At 43.3% G+C, this 23,750-nt stretch overlaps 1 protein-coding gene across 1 annotated transcript in view; it reads left to right on the top strand.

Moving 5' to 3' along the window:
- DNAH8 (dynein axonemal heavy chain 8) overlaps window positions 1-18,195 on the top strand; it is a 358,656-nt gene extending 340,461 nt beyond the window's left edge. The window contains exons 90-93 of the mRNA XM_074332879.1: window positions 3,682-3,834; window positions 3,916-4,105; window positions 14,998-15,119; window positions 17,818-18,195. Coding sequence (XP_074188980.1) covers window positions 3,682-3,834; window positions 3,916-4,105; window positions 14,998-15,119; window positions 17,818-18,105 — 753 coding nt within the window. The 3' untranslated portion in view covers window positions 18,106-18,195. The remainder of the gene's footprint in view (window positions 1-3,681; window positions 3,835-3,915; window positions 4,106-14,997; window positions 15,120-17,817) is intronic.
- The last annotated feature ends 5,555 nt before the right edge of the window (window positions 18,196-23,750 follow it).

Raw genomic sequence — 23,750 nt, 5'->3', positions numbered from 1 at the left:
CCTCTGTCCTCTTTTCTACCAACTCCCACTCCCCAGCGCAACCAAGGCAGTTATATCAGTAGCCAATTGGCTAACGGGCTACAGCTGACAGCCATCTACTACCCGAGCCAGCACCTTTCCATGTGAGGCCGAGAGCCTGGAAACTTCTCTCCAGGGCTTTGTCCCCACAAAACTTCTCCCTCCCTCTCTTACCTAAGCCTGCTCTGTTCATCCTTTAAATTTACCCCTAATTTTTGTTTCCTGCCCTCCATACTTTTCATTTTCCAGTCCCCTCAACCAGGTAATAGGAAAGCAAGCTATTTAAATGAATTCACTCCCCAGTTTGGGTGGCAATAATTTTCTACTTCTTGAACCTCGCAGGTGTTTATTTATTAATCTTGGGGTTTTTCTTAATTTCTTTTATTTCAAGACCCTTTACAAAATAATTGAGGACCCCAAATAGCTTTTTTATGTGGGTTATACTTACTGATATTTAATATATTAGAAACCAAAACTGGAAAATTTCAAAAATATTTATTAGTTTACTATAAAATAACAGTAATAAACCCATTACATGTTAACATCAATGACATTTTTATTTTTAAAAAGCATATATTTTTTTAAAAAACAGAAAAATAATTGAGAAGAGTGGGGTTGTTTTATAGTTTTGCAAATCTCTTTAATATCTGGTTTCATATAAGACAGCTGGGCCCTTACATCTGCTTCTGCATTCAATCTGTTGTCACATAGCTTCTGCAAAACTCCACTGTACACTACTGAAAGGAGGAGAGTAAAAAAGTCAAATAATGCCTAAGTATAACTGTAAAAAAATGTAACCTTGTGGACCCCCTGAAAGGATCTCAGGGACCTTCAGGGGTCCCACACTACACTTTGAGAACTACTGATCTAAATAAATCTTTAATTGTGGTCAAATTTCTGGATGACCTGAAAGTTCTGTGAGAGGTCCTCCAACATGGTCCCGTCTTCATGCAAGAGGACATGGGTGTGACTCTGGCCTCCTCTCTCCTGTTCTTAGCCTCCACCCCTCACTGGTGATGGTCAGAATTTCACCTGAGTCCTAGGCTTGGCTGAGTCGAGTTTAGCTGTTCAACCAAAATGTGAGAGGCTGATGCCCTATAGCAGGTGTAACTGTGGTCCTATATCTGTCCTGTCCTGCATCCCCGGCTTTGAGAAAAAAAATTTGTCAGCTAGGAGCCCCTAGTCCTCCAACCTGTAATGAGTACCCCCAACAATTAAAAACAAAACAAAACATTTTCTTGCCTCTTAACACAATTTTTGTTTCCATTGTGTAGATGAGTACCAAGACATTTAGCCAAGATTCTGAAATCAATGACTTCACATAGATAGTTATAGTGAGGTGAGAATATTTTTTTAAGTGAGTAAATATTTTAAGTACATATTTTCAATGGTTCATTGTAAATGACCTTCAGAAGACAGATGAAGCATAATACCTGCCTTCCAAGATTTTAAAAACTGGCATGTGAAAGAGAGATAAAATTTACTCTGTACGACGAGACCACAGGTTGATGTCACCAGAGGAGGGTTTCAAAACCTTGGGACAATTTGAGCTGTCCGGGTTTGGTGGAGGCCATTTCACCAAGATCTCTGTTCTGGCACTATCCTGGCAGGAACTGAGATTGAGGGATGTCACCAAGTGAGTTGCTATATGGGAGAGAGTTCGTGTTAAGAGATCAACAACTGCTTCCTCTTTCAAGATCACTTACTTTTTTTTATTATTAGTTTCAAGTGTACAAAACAATATAATAGATATTTACACCCTTCACCAAGTGATAACCTCCCTCCCCCAATCTACTGCCCCTTTGGCATTGTATATAGTTGTTACAATTCCATTGACTCTACTCCACTTACTTTTTAATATCCTTTATTTTCTAGAAGAAATGTAAAGTGAATTTTGCAACTTGGAATATAATTATACTTTTGACTTCCGTAGTAAACACGAAGCCACATTACTGTAGAAACTACATTACTATGTGGTCCCAGAAACATAGAGGAAATCTTATACGAGACTATAGTAAATCTTTCATTTTATTAAGAAAAAGACAATTTCAGGCTAGAACAATAATCATACTCAATATAAAATCAGTGCTAAAATCAGATTTTCTAGAGTCTAAGTTTTTCTTAAGCATGTCTCTATTGCAAGTCAAGTTTCTCTTTTAAAACCCTAAGTAGGGCAAGGCCCTGCTTGTTTGGGCTGTTAGGTACTAAAGTTACCTGGGCTATTGATTTGACATTGTCACCAATACCTGGGCTTACTTTCCCACTTGTGAGGGTTGCAAAAGTATTTCCATAATTTCCCCTTTCCTTAAGTGTGAGTTTGCACAGAGTAGTCACGACATTTACATTTAAAGGGAATGATGTATATGCCACTGAGGCTGAAGGGCTCAGGATGAGAACAGGATAGTGGAGCCTGTAAAAAATAAGTTCTAGAACCAAATTTAGGAGAATGCCAGAAGGTTGGTATGCGGACAGAGTAAGGGACCTCCACTGGCGTGTTTGCTCAGGATTTTAGTATCACTTGCGCTACCTACACAGATAGTCCCGTCCTGGCTGTTCAGCTTTACATCACTGCTTCCCTCTGAGTTTGTGCATCCCCTCTTCACCTCTCGCTTACTAGAAGTGCTTCCCAGCTGCCATAAAGCACAGGTGTCCATTGCTGAGTTGGGAACTTCTGTGTCACGCCAGAAAAATGAGGAGGGTGGTCCAGACAAGTCGGAAGCTGATCACCGATCTGTAACGTTCCGTGACTCAAGAAGGGGCAGTGGGTGTCTCCAGCAGAGAATCCCACAGCTTACTGGTCTCTGGTGATTCTTCAGGCTGGATCATCACTAAATTGTCTCTCACTCCCTGTGCTTATCCTTACCCCTCCTACGCCAGCAGCTCTTCAAGTGTGGCCAGCAGAAAGTTCAAATCTCTTTATGCGTTCTTGCCAGTAATCAGAGTCAATCTTTTCTTAGGCAGATGTCACTAAATTGAAATGTGTATATGTATCGGCTTATTTTCCAGTAAATGTTGTATTTTATTGTTTCCACAACCAGAGGCTTTTATAGTGATCTCTTCAAAATGGTCAATAAGTGGGAAACCAAAAGGAACAAATGATAGGTGCTTAATGACCCGCCCGCAAAATCAAATATTTTCATTGGTTAGATTAGAAAGCCTCACTTTCGTCACCCTAGCCCAGGCAGCAATGATCTTAGGAAACGGCAGCCAGTCACATTCACTGGTGACTGTTCTGTAAAGATTTGGGCTGTATTAATTTTCTGTGACATTTCTAATAACGACTCTGTAAGCACTGTGAAAAAAGTATTGCAAACTGTACTCTTATGAATGTTAAAATTACAAAAGAATAATTACCTGACACTTAGTACTTAATCATTTGAAAGGGGGAAAAGGTACAATTTTATGTCATCTTTTTAAAGTATATTTCCAATTATCAACTAAGTACAATCACTAGGAAATAAAAATCATTTCAGTTGACCAGTAGTTTTGGAAGCCCAGAAAATGGGGGGATTTAATGGCAAGTTTGGTTCTTTAGGGTTCATTTCGTCCACTGGAGATACATCTAGAGGAAGAAAAAGAAGAGCGAAAGGAGAAGTTATTAAAAGAGAAGTGACAGATGATTACTTTTTAATCTCCTTCATTATATTGTCTATTTTGTTTTAGGTGAAAGCTCGTTTGATAAAGATGGGACATCTTAATTCAATGAATATATTTCTGAGACAAGAAATTGACAGAATGCAAAAAGTCATCTCAATACTTCGCAGTAGCCTGAGTGACCTAAAATTGGCCATCGAAGGAACAATCATTATGAGTGAGGTGAGCTGTTTTTATCTCAATAGTTATTTCCCCCTTTTGTGGATGTTGCTTCTCCTCATATTTCAACTTGATCTCTTTTAGAACCTGAGAGACGCCCTGGACAACATGTACGATGCTCGCATCCCTCAGATCTGGAGAAGAGTATCCTGGGACTCATCCACGCTGGGCTTCTGGTTCACTGAATTTTTGGAAAGAAATGCTCAGTTTTCTACTTGGATATTTGAAGGGAGGCCCAATGTGTTCTGGATGACTGGTTTCTTTAATCCCCAAGGTATGTGCTCATAGAAGAGTGGACAAACCTGGAGGATGTGGGCGGTTGTATAGTATCACGGTGTGATGTATGTATCCTACACAACACCATATAGCAGGTTAGCCTGTTGAGAGCTGGACACGTGCTTTCAAAGGTTGGAGACCACAGATGACCCTTCCATATTTGTTTTATAAATGCATTCTGAAATTCTTTCTACCACATTGCTTCTACAATATGGTAGCCAAACCTTCATTTTTCTTCTCACTCACGTCAACAAGCCATCAGTCTATGGTTAGGACACGTGAAATAGTAAAACCAAGTTTGAGTCAAGGCTTCGTTTTTAAATGTTTATGAAAATAACAAAAATGAAGCCTCAAAATATGTAAAAGTTGTTCCTAGAATTCAGAAAATTAGATTGATTTCAAAAATGATCATGTGGCAAAATTTAATTCGGTAAACTTCCGGAATCTGTCCCCCCCACCCCGTTTTTTTTTTTCCTTTGAAAAAGTGCTTTGTGATTCTGCCGCATTTATTCCTTCATTCTAGATATATTTACTGAGTCAGTTACTGACTGGATGTCATAGAGTTCATAAAGTCCAGAAACACAGTAACTTTTTGTCTGACTACAATATGAATAGTTTACTTCAAGTAATTCTTGGTCAAAATGAAGAGATGGTGGGTTCCTTACAGTTCAGCACCTTATAGCTCCACTAGTACAATTTAAGAAACATTCACACTTACAGCTTTAGGATGTAGGTGCTACTCACCACAATCTGGTGGAATCTCATAAAATGATGTTAAATGAAGAAAGCCAATCAGAACACGTGGCAATGTATGTATATAGTATACGTTGTAATGTATGTAGAACGTATACATTATGATGTATGTGGAATGTGTATATACTCTACAATTCCGTTTATACAAAGAACTAAAACAGGCAAAACAGATCTGTGGTGTGAAAAGGCAGGAGTGTGGTTACCCTTGAGGGTGAGGGCAGTGATTGCAAAGGGCGCAGGGGAGATCTCGGGGTCTGGAAATGTTCCACTCTTCGATTTGGATATTGGTTACTTTGGTAAAAATGCATTGAGTTGTACATTTATGACTCGTGCACTTTTCTTCGTATGCATAATACTTTCGTATATCTTAAAAATTTGCATTTAATTGTAGCTGTATACATACATTCATTCACATCATGCGTTTTCAAGTGCCTTAACATTTTCTAAATTTACAACACTTAACCATGGTGGTTTCTATGAGCTTATCAAATTATGCATAGAATATTATTATTATGTCAATAGACTTTAGATTTGTAAAAGACAGCCTCCAGATTTCACTTATCTATTTTTCCCCCCAGAATTTCCATTAAATTTAGTGAGGAAAATTTTTTATTATGGTTCTCAGACTTCATGGGTCTACTTATGAGTCTCTTTCCTCCTTACCAGCCCTCGATTTCAGTAAGTTGTCACCAGGTAATTCCCAGCTTGGCAGCCTGAAGAAATAGCATTTAACTTAATTAGGATTGTTTAACCACCTCCTGTTTGCCAGCCTCTCTGTCGATGTTTCAGTAGATAGAGATTTGAGACCTGATTTCTGCCCTAAAGGAGCCCATGATCTGGTTGGTAAGACAGATCCATCAGCAACTTTAATGTGATGTAATAAATGTCACCCCCCCAAAACCCACCCGTTGAGAACTAAGTACCACACTAGTACTGAGAGCAGAGAGATGAATTTTGCCAAGGAGGACTTCCTACAGGAAGCAGAGAGTCGGGTTTGCAGAGGCAGGGATGCAAGAAAAGGCCATTCCAGGCAGCGGCTTGAGTAAATACAAGGACTGTTCAGGGCAAGAAGGAGATGGTGTGGCTGGAGCTCAGGAAGCAGGAGCAGGGTGGTGGGGAGTGAGGCGGGAACGTGAAGTCCTCCAGGGGAGTTTGGGCTGCATCACACAGGCAATGGGAAGTCACCAACGATCAGATCATTCTTGGAGAAGGTAGAGGGTAGACTGGAAGAGGGGGACCCAGAGCAATGAGACACTTACCAGGTCCAAGGGAGAGAGCCTGGGATGGTAACCAGGTGCAGATGAGGGAACAGAGGTGGTAAAGTGATGAGATGGGAATCTTTGAGAGAGCAGGGCGTGGCAGGGGCTGGGCTGAGGGCAGCACACGAGGGACTGGTTGGGAGGAAAGGCAGGACACTGTGTTTGTCAGCGAGTGCTATTGGGACACCTAGGTGGGGTGTGTTGGCAGTCTTGCAGTTTGGGGAAGGGGTAAGGAGCAGTGATTTAAAACCCTGCGGGGTTGTTAAGTGTATTTTTGATATTCAGAAACTGAGGGGCATGGGATTGGTTCATCCCGTCTTTCCACAGACACAGATGACTAAGTCATTGATCACAACCTCCTTCTGTGATTTTCTTTCACTAAAAATGTGACTTACAATAGCAAAGCATTAACAGGAACTAATTGTTACTATTTGGTAAGAAGTGTTACAAGCCAGAGCAATACTTAAATACAAATGCAGGTACCCATTTCGGTTTTTCGTTTGTTTGTTTTAACCTATCTTTTTTTGTTAATAGTCCTAATCCTTTCACTTTTCTTCATTTCTGGTTTCAAGTTAGTTTGTTTCCTCGTCTCATGGCACCCCATGTCTTGGCAAGCCCCCGGCTTATTCAAGCATCCTACCCTTTACACACACGAGCACACAGACACAAATACTCTTATCTAGGGTTGCTTTCTTTCATCACATGGAAGAGTGGAGACGACTTTCCCTGCATACTAATCACTTCTCTGCTTCCTTTTCCTTCCCTTGACATGAGAGACAAAATTTCAGGTTGGTGCCAAAGTAATTGCGGTTTAAGAGGTTAAAAATAATTGCAAAAACCGCAATAACTTTTGCACCACCCTAAAACGTTCCGTTCTGTATCACGTGGCCAAGTCTGGGAAACATAAAGATTATAGCCACTTGCTGCATGCTCACAGGCGGTGTGCAAGCAGATGAAGTCCCTTCGATTTGGAAGCTCTCTGGCTACTATTTTAATACCAATCATTGATTTCTCAACATGAATGTACCTTCTGGTTTTATATCTTCTAACCCAGTCCCCATTAATGAAATAATTTCTTTCTTTGGCTCCAAATATTTGAATAAATGTTTACTTAATTATTTTAAGAAGCACACACTTAAAACACAGTACAATTTGCAAAGAGGCCATAGTTGCATTACAAATGTGTATAGCCAAAATCACCTGTGGATATTTGAAATGTTTTAAAATACTTGACATGTTTTGTTCATAGATGACCATTTACTCTGTGTCCGTGTAATGCGGTGTGCATCTCATAGTGTCTGATGTGTCTCCCATCGCGCTTCTGCCGCAAGGACAGGTGTCAGGCCCCGTTGGCCCCCGGCTCCATGTCTGAGCTCATGCTGTTTGCCGTGCTGCTTGGTTGCGTGCTGATGGCCTGATATTTTGTCAGTCATATTTGAAGAGGCTGAGTCAGCCACCGTGGAGCTAATCTAGTATTTTCAGCCCCTTCCACAATCATTTCTGTAGCAATTGATGAGCTCAGCCATGTGGCGGTTAGATTTGATTATTAAAATGGACAAGCTGTCTGTGCCCATGACCCTATAATATTTGCTCAGTGGCGCAGCTTTTGGCAATGCATGGATTTGCCTCCCGACGGATTACTCAGGCCCAGGAGAACCTGTTGTGTTCTACTGGGTTTTCCCAGCAGTCATTGGTACATATTCCCATACTGTTTAAGATTATGCTTCTTGGATTTCTCAAAGGATTTCTTTGGTCTCTTTTTCCCACAGGTGTGCGTTTTCAAAGTATTGTGCACACATGAATTAGATTCTGGTGTGTGTGTGTATGCACGCGCGCGCGCGCGTGTGTGTGTGTGTGTGTGTGTGTGTGTGTGTGTGAGATATGTGTGGATGTGTTTAAATCCAAAGACTGTCAGTTGTAAAGAGTATGACTTCAGCCAGGGCATTACCTGCCTTTCAGAACCTCTTAATTGATAGCCATGCTTTGCCATCTGCTGTTTAGTGTGACAAGTGCTGCTGATGAAATGGAGGCAGAGGCCAACCGTGTTCTCCAGGTCTTACACCTCTCGATTAGGTTGGTCATGCGGTATCATTATTTTCCAAATGTTTGTCTCAGTCTGGAGCTTGACGCCATTTGGATGCCAAATGGCGCTAGTTTTTCTGTTTTGTTCTCAGCGACTTGATAGGGCACGCCAGTCATTTGTGACATATCGGTGACAGCTTCTCATTGACTAGAACAAATCATGATTTGCGGTTTCATGGGATTTTGCTGAGGCAAGGAGATGGATAATTTTTGTCCTGCTCTCTTTTGTTACTGTAAAAATCATCGACAACCTCTTGCCTGTGTGTTTGTTTTCAGGGCAGTGTCATCAGCTAGCAGCAATTTCCGAATGCTTGTCTTGAGGATAGTTATAAAAGCCTGAGGTTTGTTGGGTAGAAGAGTGCACCAAAGGTTAATAGAGCTTCAGAACTGAAGGGACTTTGGGGATTTCTAATCTAGTCGCAATTCTAAGCATGCCCCATAGCTACCTTTTGCTGAATGCGCTGCCCCTAGCATCTGAGGGAATCCGAGAGAATGGACCTCAATCTGAGTGACAGCACTCACCTGCCTGTCCCCAGATCGCAGAACGACAGGGACATCGTAGAAATGCCTCCAGATGCATAACAGCCCATCTTCCTGGCCCTTGTGTGTGCAAGGATCCGATGCACCGGCTTTGGGCACAACCACACCCTTTATAGTCCTCGTTTCTGCACTTGGTTACCTTCCTCACCCACCACCTAGACCTTTGAGATCTGGCCAGCCTCTGCCATCCTACTGAAACTGCTCTCTCCAAGGCCACTAAAGCTAGTGACCTTCCTGCCAACTTCATGCCCCTGGACTAGACTAAGATGATGGTCTGGAATCTCTCTCATACCTCGGCTTCTGTCCAGCACCTCCCTTGGTTCTCCTCCCACCTCTCAGAGGGCTGCTTCTCATCCCTTGGTGGGCTCTTCCCAGGCGAGTTCTGCCCTTGGCCCCGGCCCTTCGTTGATGACCTCAGCCATTCTTATAGATGCAACTACTCATCTCTTCCTCTGACTGAGAAAGCGGGCTCATCAAAAGTCCCAGAGTGAGATTCTGGTTCCTCACTTCCAAGTGCTAATGCAGCGTATTCCATCCTCCTGTGGGCTTCACCAGTGCTACCCCTGGACGTCTTCCTCTCCAGCCAGCCTCATCAGGACTCTGCTCTATTTGCTTGTGTATCACCATCATCCAGATCACCTGAACTCTTGCGAATGGTCCCCTTACGTCCAAAGAGCTTGGAAGCAGGAAACCAGGAGAGTATAGTATCATAGGAGGCAAGAGGAGAGGGTAGGAAATAGTGACAGATGCCTCCAGAGGTCGGGTAAGATAGGGCCAAAAATGGTCCGATGGCTTTATCAGCAAGGAGACTGTTGGCAAGAGAAGCCTCCATGGAGTGGGTGGGAAGGTAGAGGCAGATTTCAGGGTGAATGAGTGAGAGACCAGCAGACGGAGAGACCGAGGGTGAGTGTGGACAAAATTCTCTCAAGAATTTTCTCTTGGAAGAGGAGAAGCAAATTGGAGGATTACTTGTAAGAAGAAAGGATTTTCTTTCTTCTTCTTTTAATGATAGAAGCTTGAGCTTACTCAAATACTGGTAAGAAGGGGAGCAGAGCCAGGAGAGAGGGAGAGGGAGAGGGAGAGACAGAGAGAGAGGAGATACTCAGAGGGGTTAAAGAGGCCCAAGGGAATTCATGCAGGTGCAGGGACCCCTCACCCATTGTAACAAGAGTAATAAAGAAAGAATTAGTGTAGATGCAAGAGAGTTTGTAGGTTTCGTGGCAAGAAAATATGGGAGTTGCCACCTAATGCTTTCTATTTTCTCTTTGAAGAAGGAGGTGAAGTGTTGGAAGAAGGATTTAAGGAGAGTGGCTGACGTTTGAGAAAGAGGGCTAATGCGTGGGACGAGGAAGAACTGCTGGTGGTTAGAGAATCCATCGCGGCTGCTGACGGTTAACCGTGATGGCAGCTGTGTGTTTGCTTCAGGGTTGTTCAGCAGCTGCTATAGGCATAAGAAGGGGGCATTTGGATTCATCCAGGATTGGGGTTTTGCTGGGCAGGTGATGAAAAGGATGGTTCTAGAATAGGAAATAAAGTGAATAAAGGGGTGGAATTCAAGAACAGGTCTTCAGAAATTATAAGTTCAGGGAACTGACAGGTCAAGGTGCCCAATGGGATACCGAAGAGACCCAGATGATGGCAGGATGCTCAGTGAATGGGGCCAGATGGGCACTGGGCAGCGACAGTGAGGGGCGGGACATGTGGCCTGAGGGAATGGTTGTCAAAGCAGTGGAGATTCTCATAAAGGATGGAGGAACAGTTGGGAAGGACAGTGTCTTCAGAGTTGAACCAGGTTCTGCGGCAAGATGTTCTAGGAAGAGATGGAAAATACTGAAGAGTTTGTTAACCACAGAACCACTCCAGGCGGAACGGTGGAAAGGTTTGGAGGGAGGGGAGAAGTGTGAGTTTGGGTCGAGGGGAAGGAAGCATAAAGTTAGCACATGGAGAAGATAGAGCAGTGCAGGAAATTACATTTTGGAACATGAGACACGGTGGGCTTAGCTGATCCCAACCTGGCCAAGAGAATTAGCTGTAGCTCTCCCGCTTGTACTCAGAGTTTGCTGGAGCCAACTAGATAAATGACATTTCAGAGAAGACATGAGTCTCAGGACTCTGGAAAGAGTTGGCTTGTACTACTGACAGCCTTCTTAATATTTTGCTTGTATCATGAGGCATTTCTCTTCCCACTTGTCACATTTGTTCTTAAAACAGATGTGGGTCAGTGACCTGTCAATGGCTTGTCTTTGTGAAAAGAGCGTGGTTCTCAGCCCTGCCTGTGCAGAAGAATCACCTGGGAGCTTTAAATACACACTAACGCCTGGGGCCCCAGACCTCTGGGGAGGAGGCCTCCAGAGTCTGTACAATTGATTTTCTTAAAAGCTCCCTCTGTGGTTGTAATGTGTGCAGAACCTCGGTGTTAGACCTTTGCTGCCCAGTTCTATGGTCCATCAGCGGCAGCAGTGGCACCACCTGGGAGCTTGATAGAAACCCCAAATCTCAGGCCCCACCCATGACCCACCTACCGAATCAGAACCTGCCTTGTACTAAGAGCTCCCTGCCCAGGAGGTACCTATGAACGCTGACGTGTGAGAAGCCCTGCCTTGAAACAGTACAGATGCCTGGGTCCCACCTCTAGAGACTCTGATTTTATTCATCTGGGCTGTGGCCTGGGACTGAGGAGTTTTAAAGGCTGCCCTGGTATGTCTAATGTTTAATCAATTGAAGATTCCTGCCTTACAGCATCTAGCAAAGATAACGAAAGGTGCCCAGTGCATTTTTACTCAACTAGATGGATCAACCCCATCTCTGTTTAATGATTTATGACCTTTGATTCAACTTACCAATGAACTCCATTTGCTTCTCGTTTGGGGGAAAGACTGCCTGTCGTGAACTTTAGCAGGAACATCATTCCTCTTCATTTTCACAGATGTTCCTGGGAGGCTTGGTAGCTGATAAGACAGGAAATACTGCACAACCTAAGGCCCATTACGTAAAGACTGGTTCGTTTACTAAAGAAAAACGATGCATTGCCTATAGCACCATCATTACAAAGTGCCAACCAACTCCTCACAAAATCAAGACAAGCAATCTTCCTGATTTGTTATTTCTTTCATCTTTTCTAAAACCTTGTTTGAAATGATGCTTAATGCATTTTGCAGCTTTCTGTACGCCAACTGATTGCACAAGTCAAATGTCAGTCATTGTTTTGCTGAAATATTGGGGTACTGCTATTATGGAAGTACCAAGTATGACTTTAGATCTGTTTCCAGAGTATAATCCTGGCTTAAAAGTGAATTTTTTAAAGAACAAGCTTGACAAGTGTTTTAAGAAATCATTATGCTGTATGAGTTTGAAGGGAAAAAAAATTTTTAAGCACCTCACTTAGACCACATGTAACTCCGATGTTTGAATAATCAAATCACCTATTTTCAGGTGGGTGGTTAAATCTCAGGAAAAATAAAAGGTTATTGTGATTGAAGACTTTCCCCAACTTTTTGTTTCTCACTTCAGAGGCAGACATAGGAGTGTATGAATCACTTTTCCACTATGGATGATTGAAATTTGGTTTAAGAATTATTAAAACAAAAAGGTGCCAAGACAAAAGTACTGCTTTTCAAGCTTTAAAGAAAAACAAACAAGTATTTTTAAATCATACAGGCTTCAGAAAACAAATTTTGATTCTATTAGACTTGATATCAGTCTGCAGAAAAGATGGTCATTCATTTTTTAAATTCAATAATGAACAATTCAGGGCATTCGCTACAGTTTGAATTCCACAAGGTCGTGTTCTTTTTTTTAGGAAGCCAAATTGAAACTATCAAGACTTGAAATAAATAGTATCTTCTCCATGTTCTCTGGTAGGGATGGCCCAGGGGACAGTTCTCTCCTCCTTCACTCTCAGGCCTCAGATACATTTATTTAACATTTTCCTTTCTTAATAGCTCAAGGTAATGTGTATTCTAGATTCCACCTACTGGCACACTGAGAATGCTTCCTAAACATGAGGAGGCTTGTTGTCAAAGTCAGGAGGGAGCAGCCGCAGAGCGCCTCTCCTTAACTGCACTACAGTCTCTCAGAGCTCTCTGACAAAGACTGAAGGCTTTGTCACCGGTTGTTACATAAGAGAGAATCCTGCTCAGTCCTCATCTGGCACCCATGACATCGACCTGAGTGCCATATGGAGTGGGGTCAAGTTTGCAATTTAGTTGGAACTTAAAATGTTTGCGAAAAATTCAATTATTCCACTTGTGCAGATGGACGGTGAAGAGCAGGATTTGTGTCTCGTACGTGATGACCTTGTACACGCGTAGACCAGTGATGAATTTCAAAATGTCCTAAAATTGAATTCCAAGTACTCTACTTGGATACACAGAATCCAATACAGTACATGGATGCACGCTTAATGTGAAATGATGAAAATGACATTTTCATGAAGTGACATAGAAGGGGGAAGTGGATTTTATTATTGTGGTCATATATATATACCACTGCCTGGCAAACACACAACGTGTTTATTTTGCTACTAAAGGATGGGGTCTCCAGTGTTTAAAAGAGAAGTCCACATAATCACATGCTGATCAAATTACCTAAAGGAACTCCGCACATAGAGTGTGGGTGGGCACTGGCCAGCTGCTGCCAGGCAAACTTCCGCGTGTTTCCTGCCCGCTGCAGTTAACCTTTCATGTCACAAAATTATCCTTGCCTACTAGGCCTTCTTGGTTTCATGAAACTGTAGCTTTATCAGAATCAGCTATAAAAGTCCTTCAATCAGCTACTCTGGTTGATTAACTTTTCATTTGGATTAATGCAAGAACTCTCCTTTAGTGCCTAAATCCTATTTTAGTGATGACCCTGATTAATTTTATAAAATGTAAATACAAGCAAATCACTTGCCTACTTTAAATATTCAGTGGCTTCCCATCATCCACAAAATCGAGTCCAGACTCTGACGTCTCCCTTGGTTCTAACCTCATCTGCCATTACTGCCTCACCTTTAGCCTAGACCTCCATGCCTTCACACAGGCTGTTCCTCCAACTGGAATTGTCCCACCTGGCCATCTCCTAAGGACCTTTCAAGGGTCACCTCCAATTGCATTTTCTCAATTCTTGAGTGGTTCATTTCGTTCACACTTTTGCTCATGCCAACACTGTGTTACATGTCCTGCCTCCCTCCACATTCCCTCTGGACTGAGCTGCTTGAATGCCAAGTCCATGGAAGGCCTCTGCCTCTTTGTGGTCATCCCACCTGGACCAGTGCCTGGTACACAGTGGCCACTCCCAAGAGATTTAAGGAATGAACAAATGAATGAGTGCCTTCCCAAGTGTCTAATTTAATAACCTGAGAGGGACTTGGCAACAGGGAAAACCTGACCTTCTCCCAAAGCCAGGCTAGGGGCCTATTCTTTCTTTCCAACTCCAAGGGATATTAGCTCAGTGCCTGTAATTATGCCTCGTAACTTGGCATGGCATGATCTTCAATATTAACATGGAGGCCTAGATGTAATATGTAAGTCACAGAAAAACTGTCCTAAGATTTTGAAGTCCATTTTGAGGTTTAGGGTATAGTTTCTAACATCAAATACTACTCTCCAAGAAAGTTTTCTCTTATTGAATTGAATGGCATGGTTTGCAAATATTAAGTTTAAAGAAAGGCCACAGTATGCGCAACCATGTATCGTCTTAAAATAACTGTATTACGCATATTAAAACATGCAGTTTTCCTTTCCGGTGTGATTGCTTTGTTTGATCAAATTGAAAGTCGGGTTTTCTATTTTGGCATTACGCCTTATTTCCTTAGACTAAATGAAATTGTTCCATTATAGCAAATAGAAGCTTGATAATGGTTTGATTCAAGTTTTAATCAGAATGCTGTTCTCAGAATATTTTACCATTCCGGTCTTATTCCTAGATATTGTATCTTCAAATAGATGCTATGAGCTAGGATTGGGTTACAACCCTTACAGGATTTGAGTGGTTGAAATCCCAGGAGAATTTCAAACCAAGGCTCTGTCTGAGGCAGAGAGGGTGCTGCTTTCCTGCTGTCAGCTGACAAGAACTATTTAGCTCATCACAGGTCCCCATAGAAACAAAACACTGAAAGAAATGTCCCCCCTGGGGTTTGATCTCAACTCCTCTTGGATGGGCACGGCTTTAGAGATTGATAAGCAAATAACAATTAGCAGTGCCCCCTTCGGATTTTGAAAGTGAACTATAACAAAGCATGGAAGTCATTTCTTTATTTGTTTGTTTTTTTAAGGCTTCCTCACAGCAATGAGGCAGGAGGTAACCCGTGCCCACAAAGGCTGGGCCCTGGACTCGGTGACCATCCACAATGAAGTTCTGCGCCAGACCAAGGAGGAGATCACATCACCCCCTGTGGTAGGCACCACCCGGCAATGGCGGGGACAGTGCTGGAGCCAGGCCTGCAAGTCAGGTTCTGCCTAACACTGACCCGTGAGTGCCTCAGGGTAGTCCCCTGGCTTTGCAGTCAGGGCTCCCTTGGTGGTAACCAGAAGACCTCCATGTCAAAGCTGCCTCCATTTGCTGGAGTGGGGATGAATGACAAACGCAGGGAACTCTCCAGGCTGCGTTTCTTTATAATTATAAGTTACACCTGTGTTTGCTGAAAAGGATTTTCCACACATCTGCAGCCACTGCTGTGGGCTGCTCACAGAATGGAGGAGTGTTGAGAGCACTTGTAGAGGCGACCAGGACCAGCGGTCCTGAGTGCTGGGGCCTTCCTAGCTGCAGGACCCCAGATGGGGGAGGGGGGCTCGAGATGAGCAGACACCATTGGGAGCCATTGTTTGGACACTTACCAGCTCTATGAACTCTAGCAAGTTCTCTAACTTTTTTGAGCCTCAACTGGTGGTTATGAAGATTAAACGGGATCATTGAAACTTTAGTGGCAGATGCCCATGACACTCAATAAATCTTCGTCCCCTTATCATTTCTTTTTCATTCCCTCAATTGTCAAGTAAGGGGATGGACCACATGATTTCCAACTTCTAGCCCTTTCTGCCACCTTATGACAAGGATCGCCTTTCCTCCAGTTTCCAACTGCATGGTCCTTCCTTCCATCTGAGATCTTACCAGAAGCACCTTCAATTTCTGTATTTCCACCAACAATCTAGGCTTTTTCTGTCATGTGCCTCAGAGTTCTTCCAGCTTCTCCCCATTATGCTATTCCAAAGTCACTTTCACATTTTTAGGTATGTGTTACAGCAGCACCCCATTTCTGACTACCAAGATCTGTATTCGTTTCCGAAGGCTGTTGTAACGAAGCACCACAAACTGGGTGACTTAAAACAATATAATTTTTTTCTCTCGCAGTTCAGGAAGCCAGAAATCTGAAATGAAGATATTGGCAGGTTGGTTTCTTCTGAAGGCCCTGAGAGACAGTCTGCTCCATGCCTCTCTCCTAGCTTTCACTAGTTGGCAGCCGTCCTTGGCGTTCCTCCAATCGCTGCCTCCATTGTCACGTGGCCCTCTCCCTGTGTGTATCTGTGTGTCCCCTCCTCTTCTTAGAAGAAACCACCCATGTTGGAATTTGGACCCACACTAATCCAGTATGACCTTAACCAATTACATACGCAAAGACCCTAGTTCCAAATAGTCACATTCTGAGGTTCTAGACAGGCACAAATTTTGGGGTGATATTATTCAACCCACTACACCCTCTAACTATAACTTCTTGGGACAGGAGCCTAGAAGGGACACAATTTACTGTCGGATTGTTCACGTAGTAATTGTCACACAGTAACTAATGATGGGAATCATATGTCCTGATTTTCTGGGATTGCCCATGCTTTTCGTGTCAATTCGTGTTCCTCAGTTTTTGGTTCAAAAAATATGGTCCTCATCCTGTTAGAAAACACTTTACAATTAAATCCATTCTCTTTTATTATAATCTACATTTGCTTCCCTTTATCCGTCCTTACTGGAAATGAAAAAATGGTCACCATCTTCTACATAAATATATTTTATGAGCGTACGTGATGATAGGATTCTCCCTCAGGATTCCCGTTAGCCGTTCTTGTCTTACTGAATACATGTTCTACGGCTCCCCTCTGCCCACAAGACAAAGTTCAAACCCTTCATCTTGGTGTCTAGACTACCCTGCTCGAGCCCTAACTTATTTTATCACCATTGAACGCACTGCTATGTGAAATTCAGGGTCGGCTTTCACACACATACCGCCTTTCTTCATAGTATTGCTCCTGCCTGGGACGCCCACCCTCTCTTCTGTCTTCCCAGATGCCCCCACCCTTCGGGCCATACCCCCCACACAGGCCCTTGAACACTCCAGCCCACAGGGGCCTTTCACCTCAGAAGGCACTGAGCTCAGCCTCAGTGCTGTTCACCAGGCAGCCCCTCGAACAAGTGTGTGCTGCTGCTACACTCATGTCTTTTAAAACATTTTTCTGTGTGTGTCTTGTCTCCCACATTAATGATGAGGCCCTCAGGGGCAGGTCTTATTGGGTGAGAGAGAGGCAGGGGATGATGGTCAGCCAATGCGGACCCAACTCTCCCCTCCCTGCCCATCACACCCCCTCTTGCTCTATCACACCTGCCTCTGGTGTGTGTGTCAGGGGAGGGGGCTCTGACTCTCCTGCTTGCCAGGCCCAGCGGCACAAAGCTCACTTCATCCTGTGACAGAGATGAAGTTAGAGCCATAGGTTGGTCACAGGCAGAGACACCCCGTGGCACTTAGCTCCAAACCCTGTTGTGTGCTCCCGTGCTCCTTAACTCAGACCAGGCCTCTGGGAGCCGTCGCTCCCTGCAGAGGAGATGTGGCTCCGCTGGCTCTGTTGTCCCAGGCAGGCCACCTCCAGGCTCAAATAACCAATAACAGGGCCATTTCTACAGCTCTCAGAGCCTCAAGACAGGCAGCAGGGGAAATTGGGCTCCCCATGTCCCTAACGCAGGGTGCCCGCGCTGTTTTCGTCTTTTGGTAGCATCTGAAACTGGCGTGTGTTTTCTTTCCAAACGGACGGCCTTTATTACGGTAATGGATGCTCCTCTCACAGCGCCTCGTTTTTTAAAACTTCGATTCCCTTCCGCTTGCCTGTTGCAGGAAGGTGTGTACATCTACGGGCTGTACATGGACGGCGCGGCCTGGGACCGCCGCAACAGCAAGATCACGGAGTCCACGCCCAAGGTGCTCTTCACGCAGCTGCCTGTGCTGCACGTCTTTGCCGTGAACTCCATCGCGCCCAAGGACCCCAAGCTGTACGTGTGCCCCATTTACAAGAAGCCGAGGCGGACTGACCTGACCTTCATCACCGTGGTGTATCTGCGAACCGTCTTGTCCCCTGATCACTGGATCCTGAGAGGAGTGGCCCTTTTGTGTGACATCAAGTAAGCTCATTTCCGCTTGCTGGAGGCACCAGAAGCCACAACGAATGATGGGCAGTGCTACCGAGACCCTCAAAGCTGGTGTCTCCCGGCCCTGCTCGTTGCTTGGTTACTCTTTCTACATTAAAAAGTTGGTCTTCTATCATGCTGTGTGTGTGTGTGTGTTTTCCCTCATGTCAATAGTCAAACAGACAATTCTCAAGTCATGCTTGTTATTCTAGGCAATTGTATTCCATTATCATTGTTTTTTAGATAAAGTCCTATCTTCATGTTAGAACACTTTGGAAGGTTTGAATTTTTTTTAAAGTTGAAAAGTATTCCTTTGTTGCGTCCTAATGGGAAGCTAGTAGATGCAAACTTTTCTCTCAAATAGAAACCACTTTCCCCGCCAATAAAATCCACCCATGTCTGTGTTAGGGCTAATGTGTTAGCCTTTGCTCATTTGAGTTTGGTCTTCTCTCCGAGCTCGTGAAACGGAACCTAGAGGGGTCCTCTCAGTACCCCTAGATTTACAGCTCTGTGGTCTGAAGTGTTTGAGGCAGAAAACCCACCTGGATGATGGCTCTTGTCACTTATTTTAACTTTATTTAATATTATATTGTCTTACTTTGTAAGTGCTTTGGAGGCCCAGGGAACTCGGAGTCTCCAGCCTTCCCTCCCAACCCCAACTCTGCAGGAGATAATGAAGCACACATTTCTAGGCAGCAAATGGAGACAGAAAAACAAACTTCATCAAGTGAAATCAGGTTACATGCCAAATGCCCTTAAAGAGCAAAGTCTTTAAAAAGTGAAGCTATTTCTCACTCTGTAGCTAGGTCTGAAGCTCAGTTTGAACCTTTATTTCCTGCTGAAGGAAATTGTCAATTTAACAAAACAGATGAGGTCCTATACTGAATGCTCACGCAGCTTCAGGAAAGCAAAGAAGCGTCTCTGCTGGTCTTCCCAGCTAGAATCCTCTTGCCTGCCCCCAGCTAAATGCACAAGCTTCATTCCCTCTGTCAGTTCCGAAGGAGGGAAGCCTTTCACGTTTTCTTGCTCCCCTCTCATCCTTCTGTCGCTCTGATCAGAGATGCCAGTGATAAACAAAATAAGATGGCCGAGCAGTAGCCCAGGTGAGGTGTCTAGGGAAGACCCCAGGGGAAATTCCACCATTGTCTAATGCACTTGCAAACGGTAGAAAATATGATATGAAATGCAAATTATAGCAGCGGCTTCTGGTGTGCTCCTGATACTGATTCCACATCAAAGCCGTAGAACTCTCCAGAGCAGTTTAAAAAGTAAAGTAACCCAGCCCCGCCTAAGAGTTTTGGTATTTTCCTTGGCCAACAGGCAACTAAGGGCACTCTCTGGAAAGAATGTCCTCCTGAACTGAGGCTAGAATTTGGACCCCCATGCTGCTCCGGATGGGCACAGAGGAAGTGCAACGTAAGAGCAGGCCCCCAAATAAAACACACGTTTTATTCATATTCCTGTCTGTTAAAACAACTGAAGGCAAACTGCATAATCTAACCCCCTGGATATCACAGTAAGTTTGCAGAGCATAACAATTAGGTGTAATGTTCTCTAATAACTTGACTATTTTATGGAAAACTGGGAAAGAGATAGAAAAGAAGTGAATCTAGCAAGGGTAGAGATCAGGTTGTTTAAAGCCACAGACCATTTCCTGGGAATGTTTCACTACTACTGGTTATTTTGCTCTGTGTCTACACAGAGGAGAGAGACAGAGGCAGAGGGCCCCCCGGAGATAGGTACCTGGCACCCAAGACCAAGAAAATGGTGTTCTTTACGGTGGGTTCCTCTCCACCATCCCTAGTTTTGCAGAGATGGCTGGGGCTCAGTTCTGTTCTCTTTCTTTAGGCCCATTAAATGGTTTCCTTAGACATTTTGAGCCATTGAATGTCCACAGCGCATAATCATTTTCTCGGCAAAATTGTTGCTCTTCGCTAATTACATAATTTGCCGCACTGAGTGAGGGAGACCTGGTGAGCATAAAAAAGCAAAGAATTGGGGACAAGATGGTTAAGCCAACTGAAGCAGGGAGAGAGGCAGAGTAATTTTTGTTTCCTCTTTGGAAGCAGTCCACATATTCTCATCTTGGTCTCTGCAAAATGAACAAGATTTGAAATATTATTTTTGTTTAGTCTTCACATAAAAATTAGACCCAAAGAGAAGCATCAAAAGATACATCTTCTGAAAGGGATTGATCTAGTGGGTCATGTTGCGTGAACAAGCCCCACTCTGCCATCAGAGGTCTGAGATGTAGAGGGACTCACCTATAATGTGACTGTGACTCAGGGCCCTGGGTAAAGGACAAGAGAATGGTTAAAGAAATTCAGGAGCAAGGGATGAACTTGAACAAAGGTCACATTTCAGTTGGGTCTTGATCTTCCCATAGATGGTACCAAGCTGGTACAAGACAGTAGATGATATATTCTAAGAAAGAGAACAGCGTGAGGGAGAAAATGGTAAACGGCATGAAACATCCAGAGGCAGAGGCCAGACCACATCATCCCAGTCTCAGGAGCCGTCGGTGAGTTTTTGTCACTGGACTGTACATTCCCAATACCAAAGCCCATCATGAGCTCACCTAAAATATCTCCATTTTGTGGTTACCATCACTCAACTTGCTCGTTTGCTTCTGCCATCAGGACTGTCTAATGAACAGCACACCTACTTTCATCCTCACGTTGTTCTCTTATCAAGGAAAGCTGTCCCACATAGAGCACCTGGAACTTCCATACACACTGGGGGCAACGTAAAATGGTGCAACTATTAGGTTGATGCAAAAAATAATTGCGGTTTTTGCAATTATTTTTAACCTTTTAAACCACAATTACTTTTGTACCAACCTAATATTTTGGGAAACAGGTGTGCTGTTTCTTAAAAGTCACATATAGGTACTATATGACCCAGGCATTTTACTCCTAGATACTTACCCAAGAGCAATAATGGGAGATGTCCATACAAAGACTTACATGTGAACGTTTATAGAAACTTTATTATTAACAGCCAACAACTGGAAACAACCCAAGTGTCCATCAACAGGTGAATGGATAAGCAAACTGTGGTACACCCATTCTATAGAATACTACTCAGCAATATGACACAACTGATACACACTACAATATGGCTGAATCTCAAAATAATTATGGTGAGTGAAAGAAGTCAGACAAAAAAGAGTGCATATATATGGTTCCATTTATACATAACATTCTAGAAAGTGCAAACTAATCTATAGAGACAGAGCAGGTCAGTGTTTATAAGAGGAGCGGGGGAGGCATGAGAAAGATTGTAAAGGAACAGGAGGAAACTTTGGGGAATGATAGATGTGTTCATTCTCTTGATTATGGTGATGGTTTCACAAGTGTCAAAATGTACCAAATTGTACACTTTAAACATATACAGTTGATTGTACTTTAATTATACCTCAATAAAGCTGTAAAGTTCTCTCTACCACCCGATTTTTTGTTCACCCTCTGTGAGGGTGAAACCGTGAAACCCCTCACCACTTCCTCAGGCAGGGTTTATTGCTCCTTCTGCATTTTGGTTGCAACTGAATTTAGCAATTTTAATCCTAAGAATTAATAACATGTATCTGTCTCCCCACTCTGTAGCTAGCTTCTTGGAAGCGGAGTCTGGCTTTTTGTCACCCCGATAAATAGTGACTCAATGAAAGAATGAATGAACAGCAAGTAACCCATTTTGACTGGTAAATGCAGGCAAATGATGGAGAAGGAAGGAATGTCAAGTGGGGGCCATGTTGGGCGGGTCTAGAATTCCATGGGAGGACAGTGGGGGAACCATGGGTGGTTCTGGACTCCTGCAGGAATGGAAGTGAGTAGGTCAGTTAGGAGGCTATTGCTCTAGACCAAACAAGATGAAGTGAGGATTGGAACTAGAGAGAAGACAATTAGAATGGACATAAAGCAAGTCATTTGAAAGACCGTGTGGAGGTAAAGTTTGGGAATTCCAAAACCAGGTTGATGAGATGAATAATAAACAGTAAGGGTTTAAAGATACAGCAGTTTATAGCCTGGGAAGTTTGGTTTGATGTTTCTTCTGTCATTACAATTTGGGGAAAGAGCTATTTTCCTATCCAAGTGCTTATAAATAACTGCCAGGGTCTCTGAAGAAAGACTCGAAGGTCTGTGTACTCACGATGAGGTCTGTGACAACGGCATAGGGTTACGATGTGCTAGGCACTGGCCTAAGCACTTGACATGAATTAACCTGTGTGATTCATATTCTCACCCTAGGAGATCTGATATTATCTTTCCATTTCACAGATGAGGAAACCGAAGCACAGGAAAGCTAAATAATTTGCCCAAGTTCTCACAACTAGTAAGAGACAGAGCTGGGATTTGAACATACACTGAATGATTTCAGTCCATGCCCTGATGACCTTTGCAAGGCAGCACTAGAGTTTTTAAAAAGCCAGAGTCTGTTGCATAAACCTCTAAAATTCATAGTTGTGCATAGAAAGTAGTACATTTATGTTTCTCTGCCTTGTTAACGTGAGCAGCTTCCATGATCTGAATGGAAAGGGTAACGTGCAAAGAAAAAAGATTATCAGGTAGATACCAGCATTTATATGTGTGCAAACAAATGTACATTTAAAATTCAGGGATTTTGAACTTGAATTAGTATGTTCATGTAACATGCAGTTTCTGGGCAGTTCTTGAACATTCTAGACCAGCAGGTGCATTGTTCCCTGGAAGAAGCTGGAGAAATTAGTTCTAGACTCCAAGTGAGAAGACACGTGGTCTAGTTGGTTAAAACATCGTGCTAATAACACCAAGGTTGCCAGTTCCATCCCTGCACGGGTCACTGTGAGCTGCGCCCTCCTTTAAAAAATAAATAAATAAATAAGGTGTGTTTAAATAAATAAATAAATAAAAATGGTCCTGCTTTCGATATAAAAAGATGTCACATGACAACATTCTAGGAATAGTTGTGACATACAGGCACGCCTCAGAGATATCCGGTTCCAGAGCACCGCAATAAAGCGAGTATCACAATAAAGTGAGTCACTCGAATTTTTTGGTCCCCTAGCTATTTTTTGGTCCCCCATGTAAAAGCTATGTTTACACTATACCACACTATACTGTAGTCTATTACGTTGACAACAGCCTCGTGATTAAAACCACAATGTATGCACTGTAATTAAAAAGTACTTAATTGCTAAGAGATGCTAACCAGATGATGCTTAGCATTTCTTAGCCTTCAGCGGGTTATAATCTTTTTGTTGGTGGAGGGTCGTACCTTCAACTTGTAAGAAATGCAGTATCTTCAAAGCACAACAAAGCGAAGTGCAATAAAACAAGGTATGCCTGTATAGCATCAATCCAAAACCATGCCTAATATTGACTAGGTAATGAATCCACCAAACGTCATCCAGGGCTATGTAGACATGGGTGTGTGAGTTTTGTCTATATTTGATAAAAATTGTCCACCTATTAAAAACACTAAAAATGTCACCCCTCTCCCTAGGTCACGTTCTCTGGAAACAGACTCTGAGCTGGAGATTTGTGTGCAGATTTCCTAGGAAGAGCTCTTGGGAACAACGCCTGTGGGGGAGTGAAGGAGGCAGGCCTGGGCAGAGGGAGAAGTGGGGTGCGATGTAGTCACAGCAAGCGCCGCATCCAACCCCCC

The sequence above is a fragment of the Rhinolophus sinicus genome, linkage group LG05 (genome assembly GCF_036562045.2).
Source record: "Rhinolophus sinicus isolate RSC01 linkage group LG05, ASM3656204v1, whole genome shotgun sequence".
NCBI classification, from domain to species: domain Eukaryota; kingdom Metazoa; phylum Chordata; class Mammalia; order Chiroptera; family Rhinolophidae; genus Rhinolophus; species Rhinolophus sinicus.
Note: the sequence above shows the minus strand (reverse complement) of the source record. Positions and strands in the feature narration are given on the sequence as shown.